Source organism: Momordica charantia (genome assembly GCF_013281855.1).
Source record: "Momordica charantia cultivar OHB3-1 chromosome 5 unlocalized genomic scaffold, Mcharantia_2.0 BLBB01000005.1, whole genome shotgun sequence".
NCBI classification, from domain to species: Eukaryota; Viridiplantae; Streptophyta; class Magnoliopsida; order Cucurbitales; family Cucurbitaceae; genus Momordica; species Momordica charantia.
This window is the reverse complement of record NW_028275163.1, coordinates 10594496-10620633: the sequence shown is the minus strand read 5'-3', so window position 1 is coordinate 10620633 and position 26138 is coordinate 10594496. Positions and strand designations below refer to the sequence as shown.

Here is a 26138-nt window from a genome sequence, read left to right as displayed (position 1 = left end):
TCCGGCCCTGTAACAATAATATCATCTACGTAGAGAAGGAGATAAGTCAAGGAAGATCCAACAGAACGAACAAAGAGAGAACAATCAGTTGAAGAAGCAACAAATCCCAAAGTCAATAAATGAGATGTAAATCGCTCGAACCACTCCCGAGGAGCTTGTTTAAGGTCATACCAAGGACTTATGCAAAGGACACACATGAAAAGGATGAAGAGAATCAACAAAGCATGACGGTTGAACCATATATACCTCCTCTTTAAGGAAGCCATGAAGAAAGGCATTCTTCACATGAAGTTGAGGATAACCTTTGGCTACCAACTGAGCCTTATATCTCGAATTGTGGTTTTCTTAATAAGTAGGCTGAATGTATCTTCAAAATCAACACCCTCAATTTGGGGATAACCTTTAGCTACCAACCGAACCTTATATCGCAACACAGTACCATCAGGAGTATAATTAATACGGAACGTCCATTTGCAGCCAATAACATTCATGTTTGGAGTAGGAGAAACTGGACTCCAAGTGCCTTGTTGTTCGAGAGCAGAAAACTCGTCAGCCATTACTTGACGCCATTTAGGACTTTTGTTAGCCTCAGTGAAACAGGAAGGTTTGGGTTCAGACAAAGAAGCATCAATATGAAAGACTTTCTTTTTAGAGATACCCGACTTACCCCTTGTTTGCATGGGATGGACGTTACTCGAAGGACACATAGCTAGGATGATATTGGCTAAAGTGGTTGGATTAGTTGGAGAAGAAATAGAAGGAGAACAGTCAATGGGAGAAGGAGAAGTATTGGAGCTGGGTAAAACAGGAGAAGACGTAGAAGAAGAAGTAGAAGAAGAAGGAGAAGAACCAACGAAGGTGGGAATGTGCGTACTAGACGGAGAAGGAGAAGTGGGAACTGACCAAGAATGGGCTAAAATAGAAGGGAAAGGATCAATGGCAAAATTAAAAATGTTGGATGAAGAAGGGATGAAGTTCGCAAGGTAGTAAAAGGAAAAATGTGCTCATGAAAAAGAACATGTCGAGCTACGACGATGTGTTGAGTTAAGGGATTGAAGCAAAGACAGCCTTTGTATTCTAAAGCATAGCCAAGAAAGACATGTTCAGTTATACGAGGTTCAAATTTGTGAGAATTGTAAGGACAAAGAAGAGGAAAGCAAACACAACCAAAAACCTTTAAACGATGCAAGTTAGGATAATAACCAAATAGGCATTCGAAAGGAGATTGGCCATCTAAAGGCGAAATAGGCATGCAGTTAATGAGAAAGACAGCAGTTTGGAAAGCATAAACCCAAAATTCAAGAGGCATGAAGGCTGTACAAAGTAAAGAAAGGGTCGTTTCGACAATACGTTTGTGTTTACGTTCGGCGACACCATTTTGTTCGGGTGTACAGGGACAAGATTTTTTATGGGTGACTCCATTGGAGGATAGAAAATTGGATATAGAGGTGTTAATTAATAAATTCTCCACCACTATCCGTGCGATAAACTTTGAGCCGAAAAGAAAGCAAATTCTCAGCAAAGGGAACAAAACTTTGAAGAACTTTACTCACATCAGATTTATTAACTAATGGGAACAACCAAGTATATCTACTAAAATCGTCAACAAAATTAAAATAATAGCAATATCCTTGAAATGAAGACACAGGGGAGGGACCCCAAACATCATAATACAACATTTATCAAGGCATTGAAGAGAGAGTATGTGACAAAAGAAAAGGCAATTTAGCCATTTTCGTGCGCACTGCCTCCATTTCTCTCTGGAGTGCGTCCAAGTTCTCACTTGTCAGGGCCGGGGCTGGACCCCGGGCGCCCTTCTTAGAGGTTCCACCTCGGCCACGGGTGGCCTTGGATGTCCTTGGGGGGTGCGCAGGTGGTAAAACAGGCGCGGTGATTCGTGCCGACCTGCGGAGGGGTTCTGTTGCTAGGCCGTCGTGACCTTGCCCCTCTACCACTGCTGCTCCGACCTCCCTTTGGTGGGCATCGCTGGCAGCTAGGGTCCTTCGATCTGCCGTATTGGTCGAGTTTGCGGGTTGAACCATTTTCGCTTACGTGTTGGTTTAAAAGAATTGGGATGACTTAGATTGTCGTCCCCACAGACGGCGCCAAATGTTTATGCAAGGATATGCACAACAGTATATTTCTGATTGCAACTCGAACTCGGCCTCCAGACCGATCTGAATACTTGGGCGGACCTGCACAAAAAGGTGAGCACTCCGACGATCAAGTCAGTATAGGTCGGACTCCCAGTTTAGTTCGACGTCAGAAATCATCGTACCTGATCGTGGAGTGAGGTCCTCTACTTATGGGTGGTAGTCCCGCTAATCTCGCGACGGTTACACCCTGTAATCTCGGGACCGTCGGTTACACCCGGTAACCTCGGGATCGACGGTTACACCCGATAATCACGCCGCTGACAGTAGCTCACCTCGGCCCCCACCGAGCTTCCCGGTAGATCGGACCTTGGCCAGGTTCACCTCGGCCCTCATACTTTGCATCTATCAACGCTAGTGGTGGTTATCTCGGCGGGCCGAGCTGGGCATGACTCATGAGTCATCTTGGAGCACCAATAGGGGCCCTCCACGTGTCCAGGGTATTCTCTTCCCCAAACAGATAGTGTAGCATATTTTAGTTTTTTTTTATTATACTATAACATTTTCAATTTGTATACTATAAATTTTTATGTTGATTAAACTGTGATACTGCTACAATTTATATTCTTGGATGCAGTTGTGTTTAAGACTAACTCAAGACTTCTTTTATTTCAATCTAAGATCAAAGACAAAATATTCATCTGTTGTGTGTTAGAGTCAGGTCTACAGTGTTCAAGTCTACACTCATATTTCGTACGGCTATTGAAGGAACTATTGGAAATTTTGAAATAAATTAATTTTTGATAAAATAAAAAGAAACACAACTTTTCGTGATAGGACGTGTCTTTTGTAAATGATGCAACCTTATATGAAAGGATATGTCCTTTATCAAAAGACATAACCTTATACGAAAAGATGTGACTATTTAAATGGTCATAAATAGTCTATAAATTTTGGTTTCTTTTCAACCCACACTACAACACTTCTCACATAGACATCGGGGCCGTTAGTAGAAAAAAAGTTTGTTGGAATAATAATTGTTGTTTTTTTAATTAAAAAACATTAATAAACCACACTTCTCATATGTTAAATGTAGAAGGAGTCCACCTACTTCAATTTAAAGCTTTGTCTCTCTCAGACCACTAAAAATAATAAAAACCTAATGTCACCTCCCTTCCACTATGGCTTAAACCAAACAATTAAAAAGGGAAAAAAAACATTTTTATTGTAGGAACAAAACTTTAAAGGGTGTATTTGGTTCTTTAATTTCAAGACGGGAAGTAGAGTTTGATAAGTCAAACCCATATTTGTTTCAGCTTTATAAATCCAGGTTTGTATCATAATATTGTATTTGTGCTATTTACTTTCATATTTTGTTCAACTATTTGTCACAAAATAATGTAACCGTGGTTGTCTTATTATACTGCATAGGTGGATGGGCAAGATATTTTCCTTACCGGGATGGATGAAGAACCTATTGACCTAGACGGCTTATGTCTTAGTCTTTATGACGAAGTGACTATTTTTTACCATAATGAGAATGTGCAATTTCTTTTCGTCAAACACATGCGGTTATATGCAAATTGAAATTTTTTTAAACTTACGTGGCTTTAATCTATATTTCAAATTTTCTTAATACTATTACAGAGAGTTTATATTGTTCATTGGGTAAATATTTACAAATATTTCAATGTGGATACTGCATATAGAAGTGGTCTTGGATGAGTGGAAAAACTGGTGGAAAAATTTCAAGTTATTGAACAACGAGTATTCACTTTGATTTGAGATGACTATACATAAACTAATTTGAATTAAAATTTAATATATTAATTTGAATTAAAATATAATTTTAATTTTTTATAGGAAAAAGTAGATAGTGGATCCGGTTGATAGGAAAGTAGTTCCAGTTATCGATTGGTCGTTAACCTCATTAACGAGTAATGCCCTCAGCCTTATCATTAGGCCTAAGGCCTAAAGGCCGTTCCAGGCCCAGCCCAAGGTCGATCCAAAGTCAACGTTTGACCGACCCGGCCAAATCCAGCTCTTTCGATAATTGGATTGGATATGGATATTAATTATTTAACTTGGGTCGGATCGTGGGCCAGCCGGTTTGAGACATATTTGGATTGGCCCATAGGGCCGACTCAAAAGTCTTATCTAATATTTATATTATATAATATTAATATATTATTTTATTATTTATTTCATTATTTATTATAACAAATAAATAACACATAGGTATGGTAGGGTGACATGCAATAACTTTGGTTTCCACCCAATTAAATAGGAACATCTTAAGAACAAACTCTCCAGCTTCCCAACATCTCATTTAAATCTTTGTTTTAAAAAATACAAAAGATTTGAAAGGTTCCAACTACATGATAGTTTAAAATTCAAAATTCAAAATTATATAAACACACATATTCCATATTAAAAAAATTTAGTTTGGAAATTATTGAAATTTTAAAATTTAATAATTTAAAATATATTAATATATGGGCCGATCCAAACCAGATCAAACTTTTGCTCATCAACTTAGGCTCATAGATTGGGCTATGAGCCTAGGTTTGAATGGTTGGGCCGGCCCAAGCCCGACGAAAAAATACTTGAGGCTCGTAAGGCTTGGACTTGGGCCAAGCTTGGACCATTACTTCTTTGGGCTGGGTCGGCCCGACCCGACCCAATGATGTGGCTAATAATGCCACTTCAAAAAGCTGGTGCGTCGATTAATTAAGGAAAACATTTCCAAGGTGATTCTTAACGGACGCTTTGAGTATCAACACTCGGCAGATCATTTTGAGGTCTTCAAAGCATTAAGGAGTTTAAATCAAAGCTCCCATATGGCATACTACTATGTAAAGTTTTTTTTGTCTAAATAGTTGATTATTTTTAAATTCAAACGAGTTCTCAAATATGCTATATCTATACTTTCATTTATATATGTTGATGTTATGCATATATTCTCCCAGTCAAAAGATTGCATAATACCAAGCTCTTGCCCCATGATCCTTACACACGTGGGAAAGATACAAAGTTTCTCACTAAGTTTTAAAGTTTGAAAAGGATGAGAAGTGTGATCTATTTCTTCCAAATAAATTAATTTCAAATTATAATACATCTGACCGGCAAGCCTAGATAAAAGAGTTAATATGAGCCGTAGAGTAAACGTCGGGATGTCTAGAAAAAGGAAGAAATAAAAAGACTTTAAGGTTCATGAGGATGAATATGAAAGGAAAGAGTGGGAAAAACTCGAAATGCTCGTCGATTTGGCATGTCGTAGCATCAATAAAGTTCCATGTTTCATCTACTTTTGTTGTTTCTTTTACATTGCTTATATTTGTAATTAATATTTTAGTACCTGGAAAAAGGAATATGTTTTTAACTTTTGTATATAATAATTATGGAAACGTAAAGTAAGAAATGAGAACAGAAAATGCTTAAAGTTTTTTCACCAGATGGATACTTAAATAATTTTTTTTTAATTTGAAATAAAATCTTGTCATTCATGATAATTTTGCATTTATCAAATTAATTTTGGTGCATCCATCTTTAGATTTGATGTTTGTAATATATATTGGTGATGTAGGTATTATGTAAGACGAAGATTGAAGAAAGAAATAAATATGAGCGCTATGGGCATATAGAGCATAAAAGCTCTACGATAAGAAAAATGAGAGGAAAGAAAAGAAAAAAGAACATTCCCATATGGCAGATGAAAAGCACCTGAATGTTGGGCGTAACTGTTATTTATATTATTTATTTTTGTACAAATGAGAGGACATTTGAACAAATTTGTAAGCATGCTGGATAGGTTAGATATTGCTTTAGACGTTATCAAGGGAGCTCGTAAGGTATTTTTACAGATTGTTTTATAAATCACCTAACTAGATCCTCCTTTAGTTTATCTTTCTCAGTGTTTAAGATATTAATTATGCAGTGGAAGGCTATGAAGTTGATTACCAAGAATGAGCACATTAATAAAGGATCGTATTGTGGTGGGTTTGCCGCAATATCTTTTAGTGGAGACATTAGTGTCTCTCTTGCCCCAAGAATGATAATATTTGAGGAAAATGATGGTAACAAAGAGAACTTAATGGCCCACATTCATGTCGGGTCAATAATCACCAAGAACTGTGATCCAAAACATGAAAGTAAAGAGTGCAATGATCAAGCTTTCATGCTGGCGGAGGTTATAACTTCAGCCGAGGAGAGTTTTGTGAATGGTGGATGAGAAAGGTGAAAACAGGAATATTTATTAACTACCCAGTGGGAAAAATGACGAGAATATGATTTTGACTTGTGATATTGGTGATGTACTTGAAGGAAGTTTATTGTATTCCCATTTTCAGAAGTATGTATGCTATTTACTAGACTCTATGACTGCAACCAAAAACCAGAAGTAGGTTTGGAATTTTCTGACTTGACGAACCCCTGATTTGATAATGTCAACTGCGGAAGCTAGTGCTTTAATTTTAAGGCGAAACCATTGATTAACATGATCAAGGCAGTTGGGTTGAGACCTCGATGTTGCTTCTGCTAACTCAAATTATTAGGACACATGGATATGAGATGTTAGTTTCATATTAAATACTCGTATTAGTTTAGTTTTGTTTTAGATAGATTGTTAATACAATTAGTACTTTTCTTTATTTGACATCTGTTATATATAGTTATAGAGGACAACTGTGAGCTATAACTGTAAGTAATTATTTTTTAATTAATGAGAATATTCAGTCTCAATAGTATAGTTGAACTAACATTGCAGAAACTTCCTGGAGGTGATGATATTCTGTCAACCATTCTCTTTCTAAATTATGTCTTATGATCATGGCTGATTGCTTCTAAGTTAATTATTATGAATAGGAATACCAATGTCACTAGACATCTTTTTTTTAAGGTAAGATTTTTTAGACAAGTTTATATATGTCTCCCCATAATCCGTCACGTGCATGGAACAAATGCAATTGCTAAATTTGGATCGGAGTCATTTTTCTGCCCTGTTTTCAACATGGACTTGAGATAACTTTGTTTCTATTCCTTTATTAATTTACTTGCATTATAATTTTATAATGTTGAACCTACGTTGTTTTTTCAGTTATTAGTTGAGAGGTTGAAGAAATATAAGTTTCTGGATTAGGGTCTGCAACTACACAGGTGATTGTGAAATTTCATTCTTTACTGTAATGTGTCTGCTGTCATTCTCCAGGTTTAATCATGGATAGTGTAGCATATTTTAGTTTTTTTTTTATTATACTATAACATTTTCAATTTGTACACTATAAATTTTTATGTTGGTTAAACTGTGATACTGCTACAAATTATATTCTTGGATGGAGTTGTGCCTAACACTAACTCAAGACTTCTTTTATTTCAATCTAAGATCAAGGAAAAAATATTCATCTGTTGTGTGTCAGAGTCAGGTCTATAGTGTTCAAGTCGACACTCATATTTCGTACGACTATTGAAGGAACTATTGGAAATTTTGAAATAAATTAATTTTTGATAAAATAAAAAGAAACGCAACTTTTCGTGATAGGGCATGTCGTTTGTAAATGATGCAACCTTATATGGAAGGATATGTCCTTTATCAAAAGACATAACCTTATACGAAAAGATGTGACTATTTAAATGACCACAAATAGTCTATAAATCGTGGTTTCTTTTCAGTTTTGCAATACAGAAAACTCATCCATCAAATCTCTCTCTTTTTCCTTCTCTACAAGTACTTAAATACTAAGGTTCGTAGAGTCCTATCCTGTGCTTGAATGTCTTCACCCTAAAGCTATAGTTTTTTTTTATTGCAATAACATGTGAGGGTGGGGTTTGAACACACAACTTTTGGGTCGGTAATACATGTTTTAACAAGTGTAACTGGGCTTAGATTATTAAGCTACATTTAATTATGCATCATCGTCATCCCCACATTTGTACTAAAATATATAATAATAATAATAATAATAATAACTTTTCAACCAATAAACCCTTGTTATAGAGAGATTGTAAATGTGAGATAACTAGCTTAAAATTAATTATCATAGTAGTGATTTGCAGTATTTAATACTAACTTTTTCAAAATCATCCAATCACATTATAATACAAGTGAATTCAATTTTGTTAAAGAATTAAAAAGTTTATATTATATTTATGAAAAAAGGAACATTAAAAGTACTATTTATAATTAATTATTTTTAAATGAATAACAACTTGATTCCTTTCTCTTAAATTTAGTCATTCATGAGAAAACAATTTTTAAAAAAAAAGACAAGGAAAATATTTTCAAATATTAATTATTAAGATAATAGTCAATATTGGTGAGAATACACGACAGAACCATAAATTTTGGGCTAATCTTAACAACCACGTCATAGTTGACAAAATTATATTTTGTTAAATTTGGGGCATTTATAAATTATCCCTAAATTAAACCTCAAGATAAAAATGACAATTCCCAAATAATGCCAAGTGTTTTTCATTTGACCGTTTAGATTGGTTTAAATTGGTTGAATGGGGTCATACAAAATTAGGCCCGATATTGATTTAGTTTACAAATCGATTGAATGATATTTTGACTTGAAAGCTAAATTACCATAAGACCATTATAGTGGATTGATAAAAATAAGTCTAAATCCACTTAAACAAGAAATAAGCAGAGTCCAAAATCATCGAAGCTTAAATCTTTTGAAATTAAATTGGGCTCGTAACCCAAATAGTGCCCAAATCCATGGGTTGGATCCAAATTTACCCAAACCTAGACATTTTGAAATTAAATTAGGCTCATGACCCAAATCCATTGGTTTTATCCAAATTAACTCAAGCCCAAAGCCCATTAGGCCTATGGAAATCTCTATAAATAGAGTGGTCTCTCATTTTGAAAGGTTCAGAATTTAAGAATGGAGAGAATTCATATCAAATTGAAGACTCTCTGAAGACTTGAACATTCTAAAAGAACAACGAACTTCGATCTAAATTCAAGAACAAGCATCTCAATATTCACATTAGGTTCACCTACTGAACTTCTCCTTCATTCTGCATCTCTCTAAGAACATTATACTTGATCTTAAAGTGCTTGGTCCTTCCATGAAAAACCGGATTCAATGAAATAGCTAAAGTGGCTTGATTATCCACAAACACCTTCATACTCTCTTGTTTCTTTATATGCAAGTCATGCATCAACTTCTTCAACCAAATAGCTTGGTTGACTGCTGTTGTTGCTGCAATGAACATCAACTCACTGCTCCATATTCTCCAAAGCAAAATGGAGTTAGTGAAAGGAAGAACAGGTGTATTATGGAGATGACAAGATGCTTGTTGCATGAGAAGACTTTGTCAAAGGAGTTTTGGGTTGAAGCAGCAAACACAGTAGTCTTCCTATTGAAATATTATTTTAGTTTTTGAATTTGTCTAGTCCAAGGTCTTAGTTTTTAGGAAGTTGTTAGAGTTATTTTTGGTATAGTCAAGTCAACTAGGTAGGTTGCTATTCTTATGGCTAGTGGAGTAGTTACTTTTTATGTGGAATTAGTTGAGTCTATTTTTAGACTTAGAGTTTGTATAAATATGTAGTATCATTGAATGAAACTTACACTTCCCCACTTTCTCATTTCTCTCTCAATAATAAGAACAACAAGTGGTATCAAAGCTTTAGGTTTGTAGTTTCTAGAATTTCTTAGTATGCTCTGTGGTTGCAGCATTGTCTGAACTTCCACATCAGAAAAGATTTCTTGAAACGAGCTACGGTTCTGTGAATAGTGTGGATTGTTCACTATTTGTAGATTCGCTAGGAGTGTGAAGTAGATATGTCATTCTTTATGAGTCCAGTGAAGATTGACATGGAGAAATTTGACGGAAGGATCAACTTTGGCTTGTGGCAAGTGCAAGTCAAGGATGTGCTGATACAATCTGGGTTACACAAGGCGTTGAAGGGAAGACCGAGTGAAGGTGCTTCTGAAAAGCTAAGCGTGTTGGGTTTTATGTCCTGAAACTCATAGTTTGAAAATGTCAGATATACTTTTATCTTTCAATAAAGTTGTTATTGAAGGTTTCAATAAGTAGTTATTGATCCAATAAAATGTTCTTACTAGATCTAAATCCAATAAAATAAAGGATCCTAGACTGTTACCTGAGACTCAAACTCTATGTAAGATCCATAAATATGGATCAAGTTTGAGTTAACAGTCTAAATGGTCTATAGTATAGGAATAAGGTTGGGCGCCTTATTCTGGGGACACTATGGATGCGGTCCACTTTGTAGCTAGTACAAATGATGTGATCCTAATTCGTTCATGTGAAGACATGCGAGTGGGGGTGTCCCGTGCAAAGAGTTTGCATAAGACCGGACCATGAGATAGTCACTTTTACTTTATAACACCGTTTACTATTTGAAACTGACTATCTCGACTTTGATGGCCTAGGTAACTCGATCTTAATCCTGAGCTAATTATGAACTTCTGTTTACTCAGGATTACCCTTAGATCTGCATGGGTGAGAGCAGCTCAACAGCGCTGGCTCAATAAGCCTCCCATTTCAGGGGTAAGGCCCGGTAGATAGCTAGGGAGATAGGGTGCAAGAAGGAATTCACTTCTACCCAATTTTAGGATAGTAGAAAGGTTGTTCTCTTAAGGGCTGAATCCAGGTCTTGAACAATAGGCGCCACCCTCATCAAAAGGTTTGAGAGGATTTTTGATTTTATAGTTGGACTACAAATCATTGTTCATTAGAGGATCAGTGGGACTTAAGGAACAAGAGGTAGCGGTATTTTGACCTAGCTGTAATTACGAACAACTTGTGAAGGGTCGACTTACCGATCATGGTTATATCAAATGGACATAATATATCTACAGTGAAGAGAGTGCAGCTATGGGCTTTAGTGGAGTGACCCGATAGTTAACGAATGTTGGTTAACTAGGTTAAAGAGTTTAACCGGTTAATCTCGGATCGTTGGAGCTCATAATCTGTAGGTCCATAAGATCCTCTAGCTAGCTCATATAGGAATAAACTTGGAATAATTCGAATCGTACGAATTAGGTTAATCATATGAGATATGATTAAGTAATTGATATATGATATCAATTTGAGAAATTTGGACAAAATATTTAAATATGATTTAAATATTAAAATTATGAATGTGGATTCATAATCGGAGACATGGATTTCATCAAACATCGGATTTTGGAAAAAGTCAAATAGTTGACTTTGACCAGAGAAAGTCAAAGGTTGACTAAAGTAGATTAAAATAATGTTTTTAACCAAGTTGGTGGAAAATTCCACTAACTTGTTGAGTGGAACATTTAAATAATCTCAAAAATCCACTTTTTGACACTTAGCCATGCATGCATAAGTGGAATGTATGTTATAAACTTTTGGTGAATTTAGACATGCATTTTGACACTTAGCCATGCCATGCATGAGTGGAATGTGTGTTGTAAGCTTTTGGTGAACTTAGACATGCATTTTGACACTTAGTCATGCCATGCATAAGTGGAATATGTGTTGTAAGCTTTTGGTGAACTTTGACATGCAAGAGTTGCATGTAATTTGCTTATTTAAGAAGGCCTTTGTTCAAAAATTAAAGGGCTTGGAACCTTTGACTTTTTTTTCCAAAAAAAAAGCTTACATAACTCTTTTTAGCTCCACTTTTCTCTAAATTTTTCCTTCTCTAAAAAGAGTCCCACCACTCTATTCCAAGCCTTGAGAATAGCTAGGAAGATCTCTTGGTTGTTCTTCATTGGAGCTATTTGAAGATTTTTGAAAAGCTACAAAGGTTTGTATTTTTCTCTACTTATCTCTAAGCATCATAATGTATGATCATGCATGTTTAATCTTAGGTTGTATTATGCATCTAGATTGTTATTTCGATTCTTGCTCACTTTCGCTGCGCATGTATGTATATTATCCATCAAAGCGGTGATGATGGTCTAATGGAGTCCAGTGCTGGTTCCAGCAAAGGTTCTAAGAAGTCTAGCATGAGTGATGAAGATTGGGAGGAAATGGATTTGAGAGCTGCAAGCGCAATACGAACATGTTTGAATAAGAATATTCATGCGAATGTGCATGGAATTCGACAGCTAAAGAACTTTGGGAGAAGCTCGAAGCGTTGTATCAGGCAAAGGGCATCTCAAATCGGCTGTACCTGAAGGAGCAGTTTCACACGCTGCGAATAGAGGAAGGTACGAAAGTTTCAGATCATCTGAGTAATCTCAATAGCATCATCTTTGAGCTGGAGGTGATCGAAGTGAAGATAGATGACGGAGATAAAGCTCTCAGGCTCATCTTATCACTTCCACCTTCTTATGAACACATGAAACCGATCTTGATGTATGAGAATGATACTTTGAATTTTACTGAGGTTACTAGTAAACTATTGTCAGAGGAAAGAAGGCCGAATAGTGAAGGGCGTACTTCACATGAAGATTCAGCACTGGTAGCTAGCAATTGGAAGAAGAAGAATGACTCCGTACAAAAGAAAGCTTGTTGCTGGGGATGCGGACAGTCTGGACACATGAAGAAAGATTGTCCCAACAAAGCCAGTTCGTCAAAGGGCTCTAGGCGGGATGCTGACAGTGTTTCTCTCATCAGGGGAGACGATGATCAGTTCCTTTGAAGAGAGAGAGCATTCATCCTCATGGTATGTCCGCTTTACCATAATAGAGGATGTGATGTTAGCGGTTCCACAAGTTTACACATGGGCATTGGCTTGGCGGTTATGCAAGGTGTGTGTGGTGGAAGTTATGTCGATGGTTGAAGAACTTCCAAATGAGCCAAGTAGGTGGAAGTTGCACCATAAATCTGAGCAGGATTTATCGACATGTGACGAGGAAGAAAAATCCTTGAAGGCGACATTCCAAGTGATCTACTTTTATGGTGGAGTAGGCTATAGTTCTCTGAATTGTGAATTATGATTGTCAGTGAAGACAATGAGTGCAGTAGAAGCTGTGAACTTTTTTTTCAATATCTTGCCAAGGTGGAATTTGTTGGGTTTTGGCAAAATATTGGAATTGAAGTTGTCCCACATTGGAAGAATACAAGGATGGTCTCCATGTGCTAGAAGTTGTCCCACATCGGAAAAGTACAAGGAGTAGATGTGTTCCAACTACTATAAAAGGAGCTCATGGGCTTGGGTTTTAATCATCCCAATTGAAATACTTTAAACCTGATATACTAGCTCTAGTTAACTGAGCGGTATTTGCTTTGAAAGAGTGTTTTATGTAATTGGGATCAGGGATAGAAATCTGTGTGATTGTAATAATTTTTCACATAGTGGATTTTCCCTTGTGGGCCGTGGTTTTTTCTCCAGTTTGGAGTTTTTCCACGTTAATTCTTGTATATCTTTATTTTATTGCTATCTTTAAATTTTTCAGTTATTTTCTACTTATTCATGCGGTAGAAGTATGTGATTTTTTCCAAATAGATTTGAAAGGTTCCAACTCCATGATAGTTTAAAATTCAAAATTCAAAATTATATAAACACACATATTCCATACTAAAAAATTTAGTTTGGAAATTATTGAAATTTTAAAATTTAATAATTTAAAATATATTAATATATGGGCCAATCCAACCCCGATCAAACTTTGGCTCATCAACTTAGGCTCATAGATTGCCTAGGTGGGCTATGAGCCTAGGTTTGAGTGGTTGGGCCGACCCAAGCCCGACGAAAAAATACTTGAGGCCTGTAGGGCTTGGGTTTGGGCAAAGCTTGGGCCATTACTTCTTTGGGCTGGGTCGGGCCGGCCAGACCCAATGATGAGACTGATAATGCCCCTTCAAAAGCTAGTGCGTCGATTAATTAAGGAAAGAATTTCCAAGGTGATTCTTAGCGGACGCTTTGACTATCAACACTCGACAGATCATTTTGAGGCCTTCAAAGCATTAAGGAGTTTAAATCAAAGCTCCCACACGGCGTACTATTATGTAAAGTTTGTTTGTCTAAATAGTTGATTATTTTTCAACTCAAACGAGTTCTCAAATATGCTATATCACTACTTTCATTTATATATGTTGATGTTATGCATATATTCTCGCAGTCAAAAGATTGCATAATACCAAGCTCTTGCCCCATGATCCTTACAACGTGGGAAGGGTATGTAGTTTCTCACTAAGTTTTAAAGTTTGAAAAGGATGAGAAATGTGATCTGTTTCTTCCAAATAAATTAATTTCAAATTATGATACATCTGACCGACAAGCCTAGATAAAAGAGTTATTATGACCTGTAGAGTAAACGTCGGGATGTCTAGAAAGGGAAGAAATAAAAAGACTCCAAGGTTCATGAGGATGAATATGAAAGGAAAGAGTGGGAAAAACTCGAAATGCTCGTCGATTTGGCATGTCGTAGCATCAATAAGGTTCCATGTTTCATCTACTTTTGTTGTTTCTTTTACATTGCTTATATTTGTAATTAATATTTTAGTACCTGGAAAAAAGGATATGTTTTTAAATTTTGTATGTTATAATTATGGAAACGTAAAGTAAGAAATGGGAATAGAAAATGCTTAAAGTTTTTGTCACCAGATGGATACTTAAATAATTTTTTTTAATTTGAAATAAAATCTTGTCATTCAAGATAATTTTGCATTTATCAAATTAATTTTGGTGCATCCATCTTTAGATTTGATGTTTGTAATATAAATTGCTGACACAGGTTTTATGTAAGACGAAGATAGAAGAAAGAAATAAATATGAGCGCTATGGGCATATAGAGCATAAAAGCTCTACGATAAGAAAAATGAGAGGAAAGAAAAGAAAAAAGAACATTCCCACATGGCAGATGAAAAGCACCTGAATGTGCGGCGTAACTGTTATTTATATTATTTATTTTTGTACAGATGAGAGGACATTTGAACAAATTTGTAAGTATGCTGGATAGGTTAGATATTGCTTAATCAAGGGAGTTGGTAAGGTATTTTTACAGATTGTTTTATAAATCACCTAACTAGATCCTCCTTTAGTTTATCTTTCTTAGTGTTTAAGATATTAATTATGCAGTGGAAGGCTATGAAGTTGATTACCAAGAATGAGCACATTAATAGAGTATCGTATTGTGGTGGGTTTGTCGCAATATCTTTCAGTGGAGATGTCAGTGTCTCCCTTGCCCCAAGAATGATAATATTTGAGGCAGAGGATGGTAACAAAGAGAACTTAATGGCCCACATTCATGTCGAGTCAATAATCACCAAGAACTGTGATCCAGAACATGAAAGTAAAGAGTGCAATGATCAAGCTTTCATGCTGGCGGAGGTTATAACTTCAGCCGAGGAGAGTTTTGTGAAGGGTGGATGAGAAAGGTGAAAACAGTAATATTTATTAACTACCCAGTGGGAAAAATGACGAGAATATGATTTTGACTTGTGATATTGGTGATGTACTTGAAGGAAGTTTATTGTATTCCCATTTTCAGACGGAGGTGTGCTATTTACTAGACTCTATGACTGCAACAGAAAACCAGAGTAGGTTTGGAATTTTCCGACTTGACGAACCCCTGATCTGATAATGTCAACTGCGGAAGCTAGTGCTTTAATTTTAAGGCGAAGCCATTGATTAACATGATGAAGGCAGCTGGGTTGAGACCTCGATGTTGCTGCTGCTAACTCAATTTATTAGGACACATGGACATGAGATGTTAGTTTCATATTAAATACTCGTATTATTTTAGTTTAGTTTAGATAGATCGTTAATACAGTTAGTACTTTTCTTTATTTAACATCTGTTATATATATTTATAGAGGACAACGGTGAGCTATAACTGTAAGTAATTATTTTTTAATTAATGAGAATATTCAGTCTCAATAGTATAGTTGAACTAACATTGCAGAAACTTCCTGGAGGTGAAGATATTCTGCGAACCATTTTCTTTCTAAATTATGTCTTATGGTCATTAGGCTGATTGCTTCTAAATTAATTATTATGAATAGGAATACCAATGTCACTAGACATCTTTTTTGTAAGATAAGGTTTTTTAGACAAGTTTATATATGTGACATGTGTTTGTCTCTCCATAATCCGTCACCTGCATGGAACGAATGCAATTGCTAAATTTGGATTGGAGTCATTATTCTGCCCTGTTTTCAACATGGCCTTGAGGTGATTTTGTTTCTATTCCTTTATTAATTTACTTGCATTATAATTTTATAATGTTGAACCTAAGTTGTTTTTTCAGTTATTAGTTGAAAGGTTTAAGAAATATGAGTTTCTCGATTAGGGTCTGCAGCTGCACAGGTGTTTGTGAAATTTCATTCTGTTTGGGGGTAAACATACCCAAGACACGTGGAGGACTGTCATTAGTGTTTTGGGGGAACTGAATAAAAAGGATTGCCTAGGTTCACCTCGGCCCTACCGAGGAGACCAGGTTCGCCCGTTATAAAAGGCTAAGTATGGGCACCAAGGTTCGACCTGACTGGGGTCCGACCTGCTCGGAACTCGACAGGTCCGATATGAGAAAAGACATATAACCGCCGGTCGTGTGTACTGTCGGATCCATCACCTATAAATAGAGGGCTTCATTTCACACTCAAGTATTGAATTTCACCTCGAACTAAATACGGAATCCGATCTGTACTGACTTGAGCATTGGAGTATTTACCCTCTTGTGCAGGTCCACCCTTGGGCTCAGGTCGGAACCGGAAACCGGGTTCGAGCTTTATTCGCGAAGAACCGTTGTGCAAACCCTTGCATAAACACATTCTTTACTGTAATGGGTCTGCTGTCGTTATCCAGGTTTAATCATGGATAGTGTAGCATATTTTTGTTTTTTTTTTATTATACTATAACATTTTCAATTTCTACACTATAAATTTTTATGTTGGTTAAACTGTGATACTGCTACAAATTATATTCTTGGATGGAGTTGTGCCTTAGACTAACTCAAGACTTCTTTTATTTCAATCTAAGATCAAGGACAAAATATTCATCTGTTGTGTGTTAGAGTCAGGTCTACAGTGTTCAAGTCTACACTCATGTTTCGTACGGCTATTGAAGAAACTATTGGAAATTTTGAAATAAATTAATTTTTTATAAAATAAAAAGTAATGCAACTTTTCGTGATAGGACGTGTCTTTTGTAAATGATGCAACCTTATACGAAAGGATATGTCGTTTATCAAAAGATATAGCCTTATATGAAAAGATGTGACTATTTAAATGGCCACAAATGGTCCATAAATCGTGCTTTCTTTTCAGTTTTGCAATACAGAAAACTCATCCCTCAAATTTCTCTCTTTTTCCTTCTGTACAAGTACTTAAATACTAAGGTTCGTAGAGTCCTATTCTGTGCTTGAATGTCTTAACCCTAAAGCTATAGTTTTTTTTTATTACAATAACATGTGAGGGTAGGGTTTGAACATACAACTTTTGGGTCGGTAATACATGCTTTAACAAGTGTAACTGATCTTAGATTATTAAGCTACATTTAATTATGCATCATCCTCATCCCCACATTTGTACTAAAATATATAATAATAATAATAATAATAATAACTTTTCAACAAATAAACCCTTGTTATAGAGAGATTGTAATTGTGAGATAACTAGTTTAAAATTAATTATGATAGTAGTGATTTGCAGTATTTAATACTAATTTTTTCAAAATCATCCCATCACATTATAATACAAGTGAATTCAATTTTGTTAAAGAATTAAAAAGTTTATATTATATTTATTAAAAAAAGTACATTAAAAGTACTATTTATAATTAACTCTTTTTAAATGAATAACAACGTTTGACCGGCCCTGCCCAAATCAGCCCTTCCATTAATTGAATTGGATATGGATATTCATTTTTTAACTTGAGTCGGCCTGTGGGCCAGCCCGTTTGAGACATATATGGATTGGCCCGTAGGGCCGACACAAAAGTCTTATCCAATATTTATTTAATATTTATATTATATAATATTAATATATTATTTTATTATTTATTTATTATAACAAATAAATAACACATAGGTATGGTAGGGTGACATGCAATAACTTTGGTTTCACCCAATTAAATAGGAACATCTTAAGAATAAACTCTCCAGCTTCTTAACATCTCATTTAAATCTTTTTTGTGAAAAATACAAAAGATTTGAAAGGTTCCAACTCCATCATAGTTTAAAATTCAAAATTTAAAATTATATAAACACACGTATTCCAGATTCAAAAAAAAAATAGTTTGGAAATTATTTAAATTTGAAAATTTAATAATTTAAAATATATTAATATATGGGTCGATCAAATTTTGGCTCACAACCTTTGGCTCATGGATTGGGCTATGAGCCTAGGATTGAGTAGTTGGCCGGCCCAAGGCCGACCGAAACAATACTTGAGGCCTGTAGGGCTTGGGCTTGGGCCAAGCTTGGGCCATTACTTATTTGGGCTGGGTCGGCCCGACCGGATCCAATGATGAGGCTGATAATGCCCTTTCAAAAAGCTGGTATGTCGATTAATTAAGCAAAAAATTTCCATGGTGATTCTTAGCAGACGCTTTGAGTATCAACACTCGGCAGATCATTTTGAGGTCTTCAAAGCATTAAGGAGTTTAAATCAAAGTTCTCACACGGAATCCTACTATGTAAAGTTTGTTTGTCTAAATAGTTGATTATTTTTCAATTCAAACGAGTTCCAAAATATGCTATATCTCTACTTTCATTTATATATGTTGATGTTATGCATATATTCTTGCGCAGTCAAAAGATTGCATAATAGCAAGCTCTTGTCCCATGTTCCTTATACACGTGGGAAAGGTACGTAGTTTCTCACTAAGTTTTAAAGTTTGAAAAGGATTAGAAGTGTGATTTGTTTCTTCTAAATAAATTAATTTCAAATTATGATATTTTGAGCCGTAGAAAAAAACAAGAAAACTCACACTACAACACTTCTCACGTGATTTATTATTAATTATTATTATTAAAAAAGAAAAAAATCACATGATTCACCCATGTTTTCTTTTCATCATTTTGTTTTTTTTTTTCAATTTTTTAGCCACTCAACAACCCACATTACAACACTTCTCACACAGACACCGGTGTCGTTAGTAGAAAAAAAGTTGGTCGGAGTAAGTAATTGTGGTGTTTTTTTAAAAAATATATTAATAAACAACACTTCTCATATGTTAAATGTGGAAGGAGTCCACCTATTTCAGTTTAAAGCTTTGTCTCTCTCAGACCACTCAAAATAATAAAAACCTAATATCACTTCCCTTCCCTTAAGGCTTAAACCACACAATTAAAACGGAAAACAAAAAACAAACATTTTTATTGTAGGAACAGAACTTTAAAGGGGTATTTGGTTCCTTATTTTCAAGATAGGAAATAGAGTTTAATGAGTCAAATCCATATTTGTTTCAGCTTTATAAATCAAGGGTTGTATCATGATATTGTATTTGTGCTATTTACTTTCATATTTTGTTCAAATATTTGTGACAAAATAATGTAACCGTAGTTGTCTTATTACACTTGCATAGGTGGATGGGCAGAATATTTTCTTTACCGCCCCACCAATAAAGAACCTATTGACCTAAACGGCTTATGTCTCGGTCTTCATGACAAAGTGATTGTTTTTTACCATAATGAGAAAGTGACATTTCTTTTCGTCAAACACAAGCGTTTATATGCAAATTGAAATTTTTTTAATGTTACTTGGCATTAATCTATATTTCAATTTTTCTTAATACTATTGCAGAGAGTTTATATTCTTCATTGGGTAAATATTTACAAATATCCCAATGTGGATACTGCATATAGAAGTTGTCTTGGACGAGTAGAAAAACTGGTGGAAAAATTCCAAGTTGTTGAACAGCGAGTATTTACTTTGATTTGCGATAACTATTCATAAATTAATTTGAATTAAAATTTAATTTTAATTTTGTAGAGGAAAAAGTTGATGGTGGATCTCGTTGAGAGGAAAGTAGTTCCAGTTATCGATTGGTCGTTAACCTCATTAATGAGTAATGTTCTCATCTTCATCATGGGACCCGAGGCCTAAACGCTATTCCAGTCCAAATCCAAGCCTGATCCAAAGTCAACATTTGACCGGCCCGGCCCAATCCAACCCTTCAATTAATTGGATTGGATATGAATATTCATTTTTTAACTTGGGTCTGCCCGTTTGAGCCATATGTGGATTGGCCCGTAGAGCCGGCCCAAAAGCCTGATCCAATATTTATTAATATTTATATTATATATTATTAATATATTATTTTATTATTTATTTATTATAAAAAATAAATAACACATAGGTTGACATGCAATAACTTTAGTTTCCACCAAATTAAATAGGAAGATCTTAAGAAGAATCATTTAAATCTTTGTTTTGAGAAGTACAAAAGATTTGAAAGGTTCCAACTTCATCATATTTTAAAATTCAAAATTTAAAATTATATAAAAACACATATCCAGATTTAAAAAAAAAAATTAGTTTGGAAATTATTCAAATTTTAAAATTTAATAATTAAAAAGGGCCGATCCAAGCCCGATCCAACTTTGGCTCATCAACTTAGGCTCATGGATTGGGCTATGAGCCTAGGTTTGAGTGGTTAGGCTTGTCCAAGCCCAGCCCAAACAATACTTGGGGGCCGTAGGGCTTGGGCCAATGATGCAGCTGATAATTTCCTTTCAAAAAGCTGGTGCGTCGATTAATTAAAGAAAAAATTTCCAATGTGATTCTTAGCAGACTCTGCGTACTACTATGTAAAGTTTGTTTGTCTAAATAGTTGATTATTTTTCAATTCAAACGAGTTCTCAAATATGCTATATCTCTACTTTCATTTATATATGTTGATGTTATGCATATATTCTCGCGTAGTCAAAAGTATGTGCCTTAACCACTTGAGCTATGCTCGGTTTGGCTTTCATCTCTGTTCTAAAATGTATTAACTTTCTAATGAAATATATTAGCTGAATAAAAAAAATAATTAATTAAAATTTTAATAATATATGCCCATTAATAATAAAATTATATGTTGGTGCAGTAGGTAAGCACCTAACTGTCTTTCTTATGGGCTGTGTTTGAGACTCATATGAATTATTTCATTTGACTTCTATTTTTTTTATTAATTGTTTCTTTTTTTTTCAATTTTTGACAATATTTATTAACCGTTTATTGTTATTAGAAAATATGATAAAATAATTTTCAAAACATTCTTAATTTCTTATAAAATTTGAATCTATAGGATATTGAGCTAATAAATTTCAAAGTAGGCACAAATATTCTAAGATAAAAATAATATTAATTATAAAAGAATAATGAAAAAAATAGTAATAAAAAAAACAAAAACAAAAACAAAAAGTCTAGATATACACACATTTGTTAAAATAGAATTTGTATTGCCTTATAGTTGGAAATGAAACATCATTGTTAAATTAAATCAAAGTGAAATTGTATGCTCTCAAACTGGATTTGAGATATAGATTTGACTAATCTCATGCAACTTAAATGTATCACATATCTTTTAAAAAAACATATCCATATGTCTTGAGCTGCTTCAATTTTAAGATTAAAGGGACCTTGACAACAACAGATTGAGAGAGACTAATAATAAAGAAAAAATGTGGGTTTTGCACCATCTTTTTTTTTCTAAATATTATATACAGCTAGCTGTCTTCCTTTTTTTGCTTTCTTCTTTCTGTATTTGAAATGATACGATCGGGACGAAACACACCGGAAAGGGACATGGTGCCTTGAAGTTGCCGATTGGCATGGTCACACTTTCGAACATGGAGAGAGTTATAAGGTTTTTTACCTGTAAGCAAAAAGGGATCAGAAAAAAAAACCATAAAATTTTATGATAGAAGCCATGAGTGGAAAGGAAAAGATTATCTCAATTCTCTCCCCCATCTTATTAATATTAGGAAGTGATTTTATAAACTGTGATTGTGGATGAAAAATTAGTTAACTTAATTGATTTTAAATTCTATCTATACTATATATAAATGGTGCTATGGAGGAGAATCTTTGCCTTCCATTTTTAACCCCACTTTTTAATATATACCCATTTTACCTGTGAATCCCCTATAGGACACGACTATTCGAAGATGTCTGTTGAGATAAATTAAATGCGACTGTTCGATAAAGTAACGATGCATCCATCCACGTATAGGTGTGATTGCAAACCACCTATAAAAGAAAAGAAACCCATGTATTTTTTTATTTTGCCCAAAACTCATGTTCGGGACACTGACATGTGGTGTAAGTGACTGATAATGATGAAAGAAAATGAAAGTAGTGAGAGTTTGAAAATTGGAGACCTCCATCGATGAAGACGAAGTTGGCAGCAGGTTTGTTTGTTTGTTTGTTTTTTTTAAGTGTTGATCAATCATATATATATATGGACTTGGGCCTCTAATGTTCTATTTTAAATGGTTAAGGATGCATCGGTTCAATTTCATTTGGTTCGCATTGGTCTACAAAATAAGTTTTTTATTTTCATATTCAAAAGTTATGAAATAAGTTTTTAGATCATATCCATTCATGAAATGTCTTTTCGTTTATTAAAAATGGCGAACATCACAAAAAACCTGATACCCTATCATCTTCTCCAACGAAAATCAACAAAAATCGAAGATCCTACTAAATTTCACGAAGGAGATTCAACAAGGACCTGATCATATCATATAAAATGTAAGTCCTAAGTCATTTGAATACTTTAATTTATTTTCTAAAACCCTTTACATTCATTATTCAAACAAAATGTTTCATACTAATTATTTTCTAATTTATATTGAACATTTTTTTTACTATTCATATTACATTTCTAAATTTTAATGGATTAACTTTCCATACAACATTTTCATTCAAAACTTCCTATACAGTGTTATTAACTTCAAATATTTTCTTAAAACAATGTTCCTACAGATGATTTTTTTCTTTACTAATATGTCGTCAAACTAGAAACTTTGTATACTATGTATATGATTTATTTTTTATAAAATTTGTAATGATACAATTTTATGGTATTATTTTTTTTCAAATTTGTTTAATGTCTTACTTTTATGGATTAAATATATTATGAATAATATATTGTTAAAACTTTTGAAGTATTATACGAAACAATAATAAGAAGCAGATTCATTGAAAATAAAAATAAGAGGCAATTTTTTTCGTAAACTAAAAAATTTACAAAATTTTAAAATGTAGTTTTTAGAATCTACGGAGAGTTAAAATGTGTTTCATGTCATACTTTATTCATAAAATATTATAAGTGAAATATATGTTAAAATTTTAAAATATAACTTAATATATGTTTTATAAAAATTAGAACAAATTCATAAAAAAAAATTAGCATTTTTTTTTCAAAAACTAAAGATTTCATATATTTTTAAACAGATAATGCAAGAAATCTATAGAATAAAAAAAATAGAATTATCTCATTCAATCGTTTAATAACTACTCCATAACTACAACACGATTCACATGATTTAACCGTGAAAACTACTTTTTTATGGATGAGAAAAAACAGTTGTCTATGTATGTTTCACTCTTAATTAATTACAAATTTTTACCCTTACAACAACAAAACTCATGGCCTCTAGAGATGAAAGGTTGTTTGGCTTTGAAATGTTTAGACTGCCTGGTTTAGTGGGTTTTGTTTGTCTATTTACATATTATTTTTGCCTAAAAAAAAGTTACAAATTTTGACGTATTGTTGGAAAAAAATCATACCTTTCAAGTATGAAGAAAATCAATAATTATATTAAATAATTACTTAATATAAAATAACTGTTTTAAAAAATATTGCCTAACTTTTATCGTGAATTTAACTAGTTTTATATAAATGGGGCTATGGAGGAGAATTTTTCTCTACCAATTTTGCCCTCAATTTTTTAATATATACCAATTTTTCCCTTTATGAAAAGTAAGTCTTCAATCATTTGTATAAGTCTTCAATCATTTGTATTCTTTACTTTCTTTTTATGAAATTTTATAATTTATCTTTTTAATTCATTTTTCTCCTTCAATTATCTTCAACAACCTCCTCATTTTTTCATACCAACAAGTTTCAAATTTTTTGTTTAATTTCAAACTTACTTATTATTTGATCTATATTGAACAATTTTTTTCGTTTTAACATATGTATATTTCTAGATTTTAAAAAATATTAATTCTACAACAATGTCATTGTGTCAAACATTTTTTAAAAATTTTTCGTGCATATGATTTATTTTTCCTAAAATTTGTAATTGTTGATGCGTGGACAATTCCAATTCAAATTGCCTCGAGATCTGCAACAACTCGATGATCAGGGACCTGCAAAATCAGATTAGTCTAAACCGGTGCGATCTTAGTCACACGGGCTCCGATTTCAAAGTCAGCTCAATGAACGAAGCAACTTAGTGTGAAGTAGCTAGTCTCTTTTTTGCCTACCTCTAGGGTTTGCTTTCCCTTTTACTTTCGAGCTCTTCTAGGATTTCTTCTGTAATGCCCCGAGTCCCTCAGGTTAGTTAGTCTCGCATAAGGAGATTTTCATTCTTTTTTTAAATTAAACTCTAATTAAATTTATATTTATCGGGCTCTAAACTCTAATTAAATTTATATTTATCGGGCTCTAAACTCTAATTAAATTTATATTTATCGGGCTCCGTGTGGTTGGTTTTATCTTGCGTTGGGATGGGTTTCTTGTTGTCTTGGGCTTGGTCATGTGGGCCTTTATTGGGTGGGGTTGGTTTTAAAACAAAGGAGAAAGAAAAAAAAAGAACATTAGGCTCTCATATTCTTCTTCCTTTTGCCCTAGCCACCGTCACACCCCCCCTGTTAAATTTCTTCTCCGGCGACCACACCTCACGGCGGCGACGGAAACCGCGGCGCCTCCTCGAAACAGCAGCAGCGGCGGCCGGCGACCCATTCCGGGGAGCAGTGTTTATGCTTCGGGGAGAAGCAGTAAATTGGTGGAAGTCGTTGGCGGCAGCGGAGGATCACGCCAACGTACCCGTCACGTGGGCAAGGTTTACGAACCTACTTTATGAGTACTATTTCCCCGTGACTGTCAGGAATGAAAAACGGGCAGAGTTTCTCCGTCTCACTCAAGGGAGCCTAACTGTGGCCCAATACGAGAGGAAGTTCACTGAGTTGTCCCGTTTTGGAATGCAATATATTCCTACTGAGCAATTAAAGATTGACAAGTTCATTGACGGTTTGCGTAGGGAGATCAAGGGGCTACTTGTTCTCAAGGAACCAACTACATATGCAGTGGCAGTCAGGTGTGCGTTGGTTATGGACAAATGTCTCGAGGAGCCTCAGTCTCAGCAGGTGATAGGCTCCAGCTCGGGGGTCAAGAGGAAATTTGCATCGTTCTCGTCCAGTCAACCCTCAAGAGGACACCAGCATCATGTGCCAAGGCAGACTGCTCCTCCGGTGTGCCCCTCTTGTAAGAAGAGCCATGCTGGGCCATGTTGGTTGGGAAAAAGAATATGTTTCAGGTGCCAGAAGGAAGGACAGTTCGCAAGGGAGTGTCCGATGACCGACTCGAATACCCAAGTATTAGGCCAGAAGACCCCTACGACAGCGGCAGCTCAAGGTGGAACCCATAGGGCTCACGTCTTCGCTCTCACCAGGGGGGATGTTGAGCATGCCGAGGCAATGGTCACATGTATCTTCTCTTTGCGAGTTTTGAGTTGTGTGTTTATGCTTGTGCTTTATTGCATGCGTATTACTTTTGCAAGGACTGTTTTAGTGCTTAGTATGCCTGCTTACGCATTATTTGACTCTGGATCTAGTCATTCTTTCATTGCTTCTACCTTTGTTCGACATGCGAACCTAGAGCTAGAATCATTAGGCTTTTTGTTGTCGGTATCCACACCGTCAGGATCTGTGTTGGTCACTAGTCAAGTGGTGAAAGGAGGCCAGCTCTCTTTCGATCGTCAGACCTTGGAGGTAAAGTTAATTCATCTGGATATGCAGGATTTCGATGTGATACTAGGCATGGATTGGTTAGCTGCTAACCGGGCTAATATTAATTGCTCGAAGAAGGAAGTTAGTTTTCGCTTGCCCTTCGGACAAAACTTTACCTTTAAAGGAGTTAAGGCCGGGGTCCCAATGGTGGTGTCGGCATTGAAGGCCAGCCATCTTCTCCAGCGTGGTGCTTAG

The 26138-nt window shown here is 34.8% G+C and overlaps 2 protein-coding genes and 1 long non-coding RNA gene across 4 annotated transcripts; all 3 read left to right on the top strand.

Annotated features, from left to right (window-relative positions):
* Window positions 1-11674: 11674 nt before the first annotated feature.
* Window positions 11675-13465, top strand: LOC111025816 (uncharacterized). 2 transcript variants are annotated; one of them, XR_015790918.1, is made up of 3 exons: window positions 11675-11850; window positions 11992-12256; window positions 12458-13465. It is a non-coding gene; the product is annotated as an uncharacterized LOC111025816 (long non-coding RNA). The 2 variants fall into 2 exon arrangements; XR_002603634.2 differs by having other exon boundaries at window positions 11992-13465.
* Window positions 13466-15081: 1616 nt separating this feature from the next.
* Window positions 15082-15366, top strand: LOC148211290 (anthranilate synthase alpha subunit 1, chloroplastic-like). Its single transcript, XM_088124362.1, has one exon. The coding sequence runs from the start codon at window positions 15082-15084 to the stop codon at window positions 15364-15366; it is 285 nt and encodes a 94-aa protein (XP_087980488.1).
* Window positions 15367-24662: 9296 nt separating this feature from the next.
* On the top strand, window positions 24663-26138 carry LOC148211289 (uncharacterized). Its single transcript, XM_088124361.1, has one exon. The coding sequence runs from the start codon at window positions 24663-24665 to the stop codon at window positions 26136-26138; it is 1476 nt and encodes a 491-aa protein (XP_087980487.1).

Coding starts and splice junctions, on each gene's coding strand:
- LOC148211290 (XM_088124362.1), top strand. CDS start 15,082: ATGAAGTTGATTACCAAGAATGAGCACATTAATAGAGTATCGTATTGT.
- LOC148211289 (XM_088124361.1), top strand. CDS start 24,663: ATGGGTTTCTTGTTGTCTTGGGCTTGGTCATGTGGGCCTTTATTGGGT.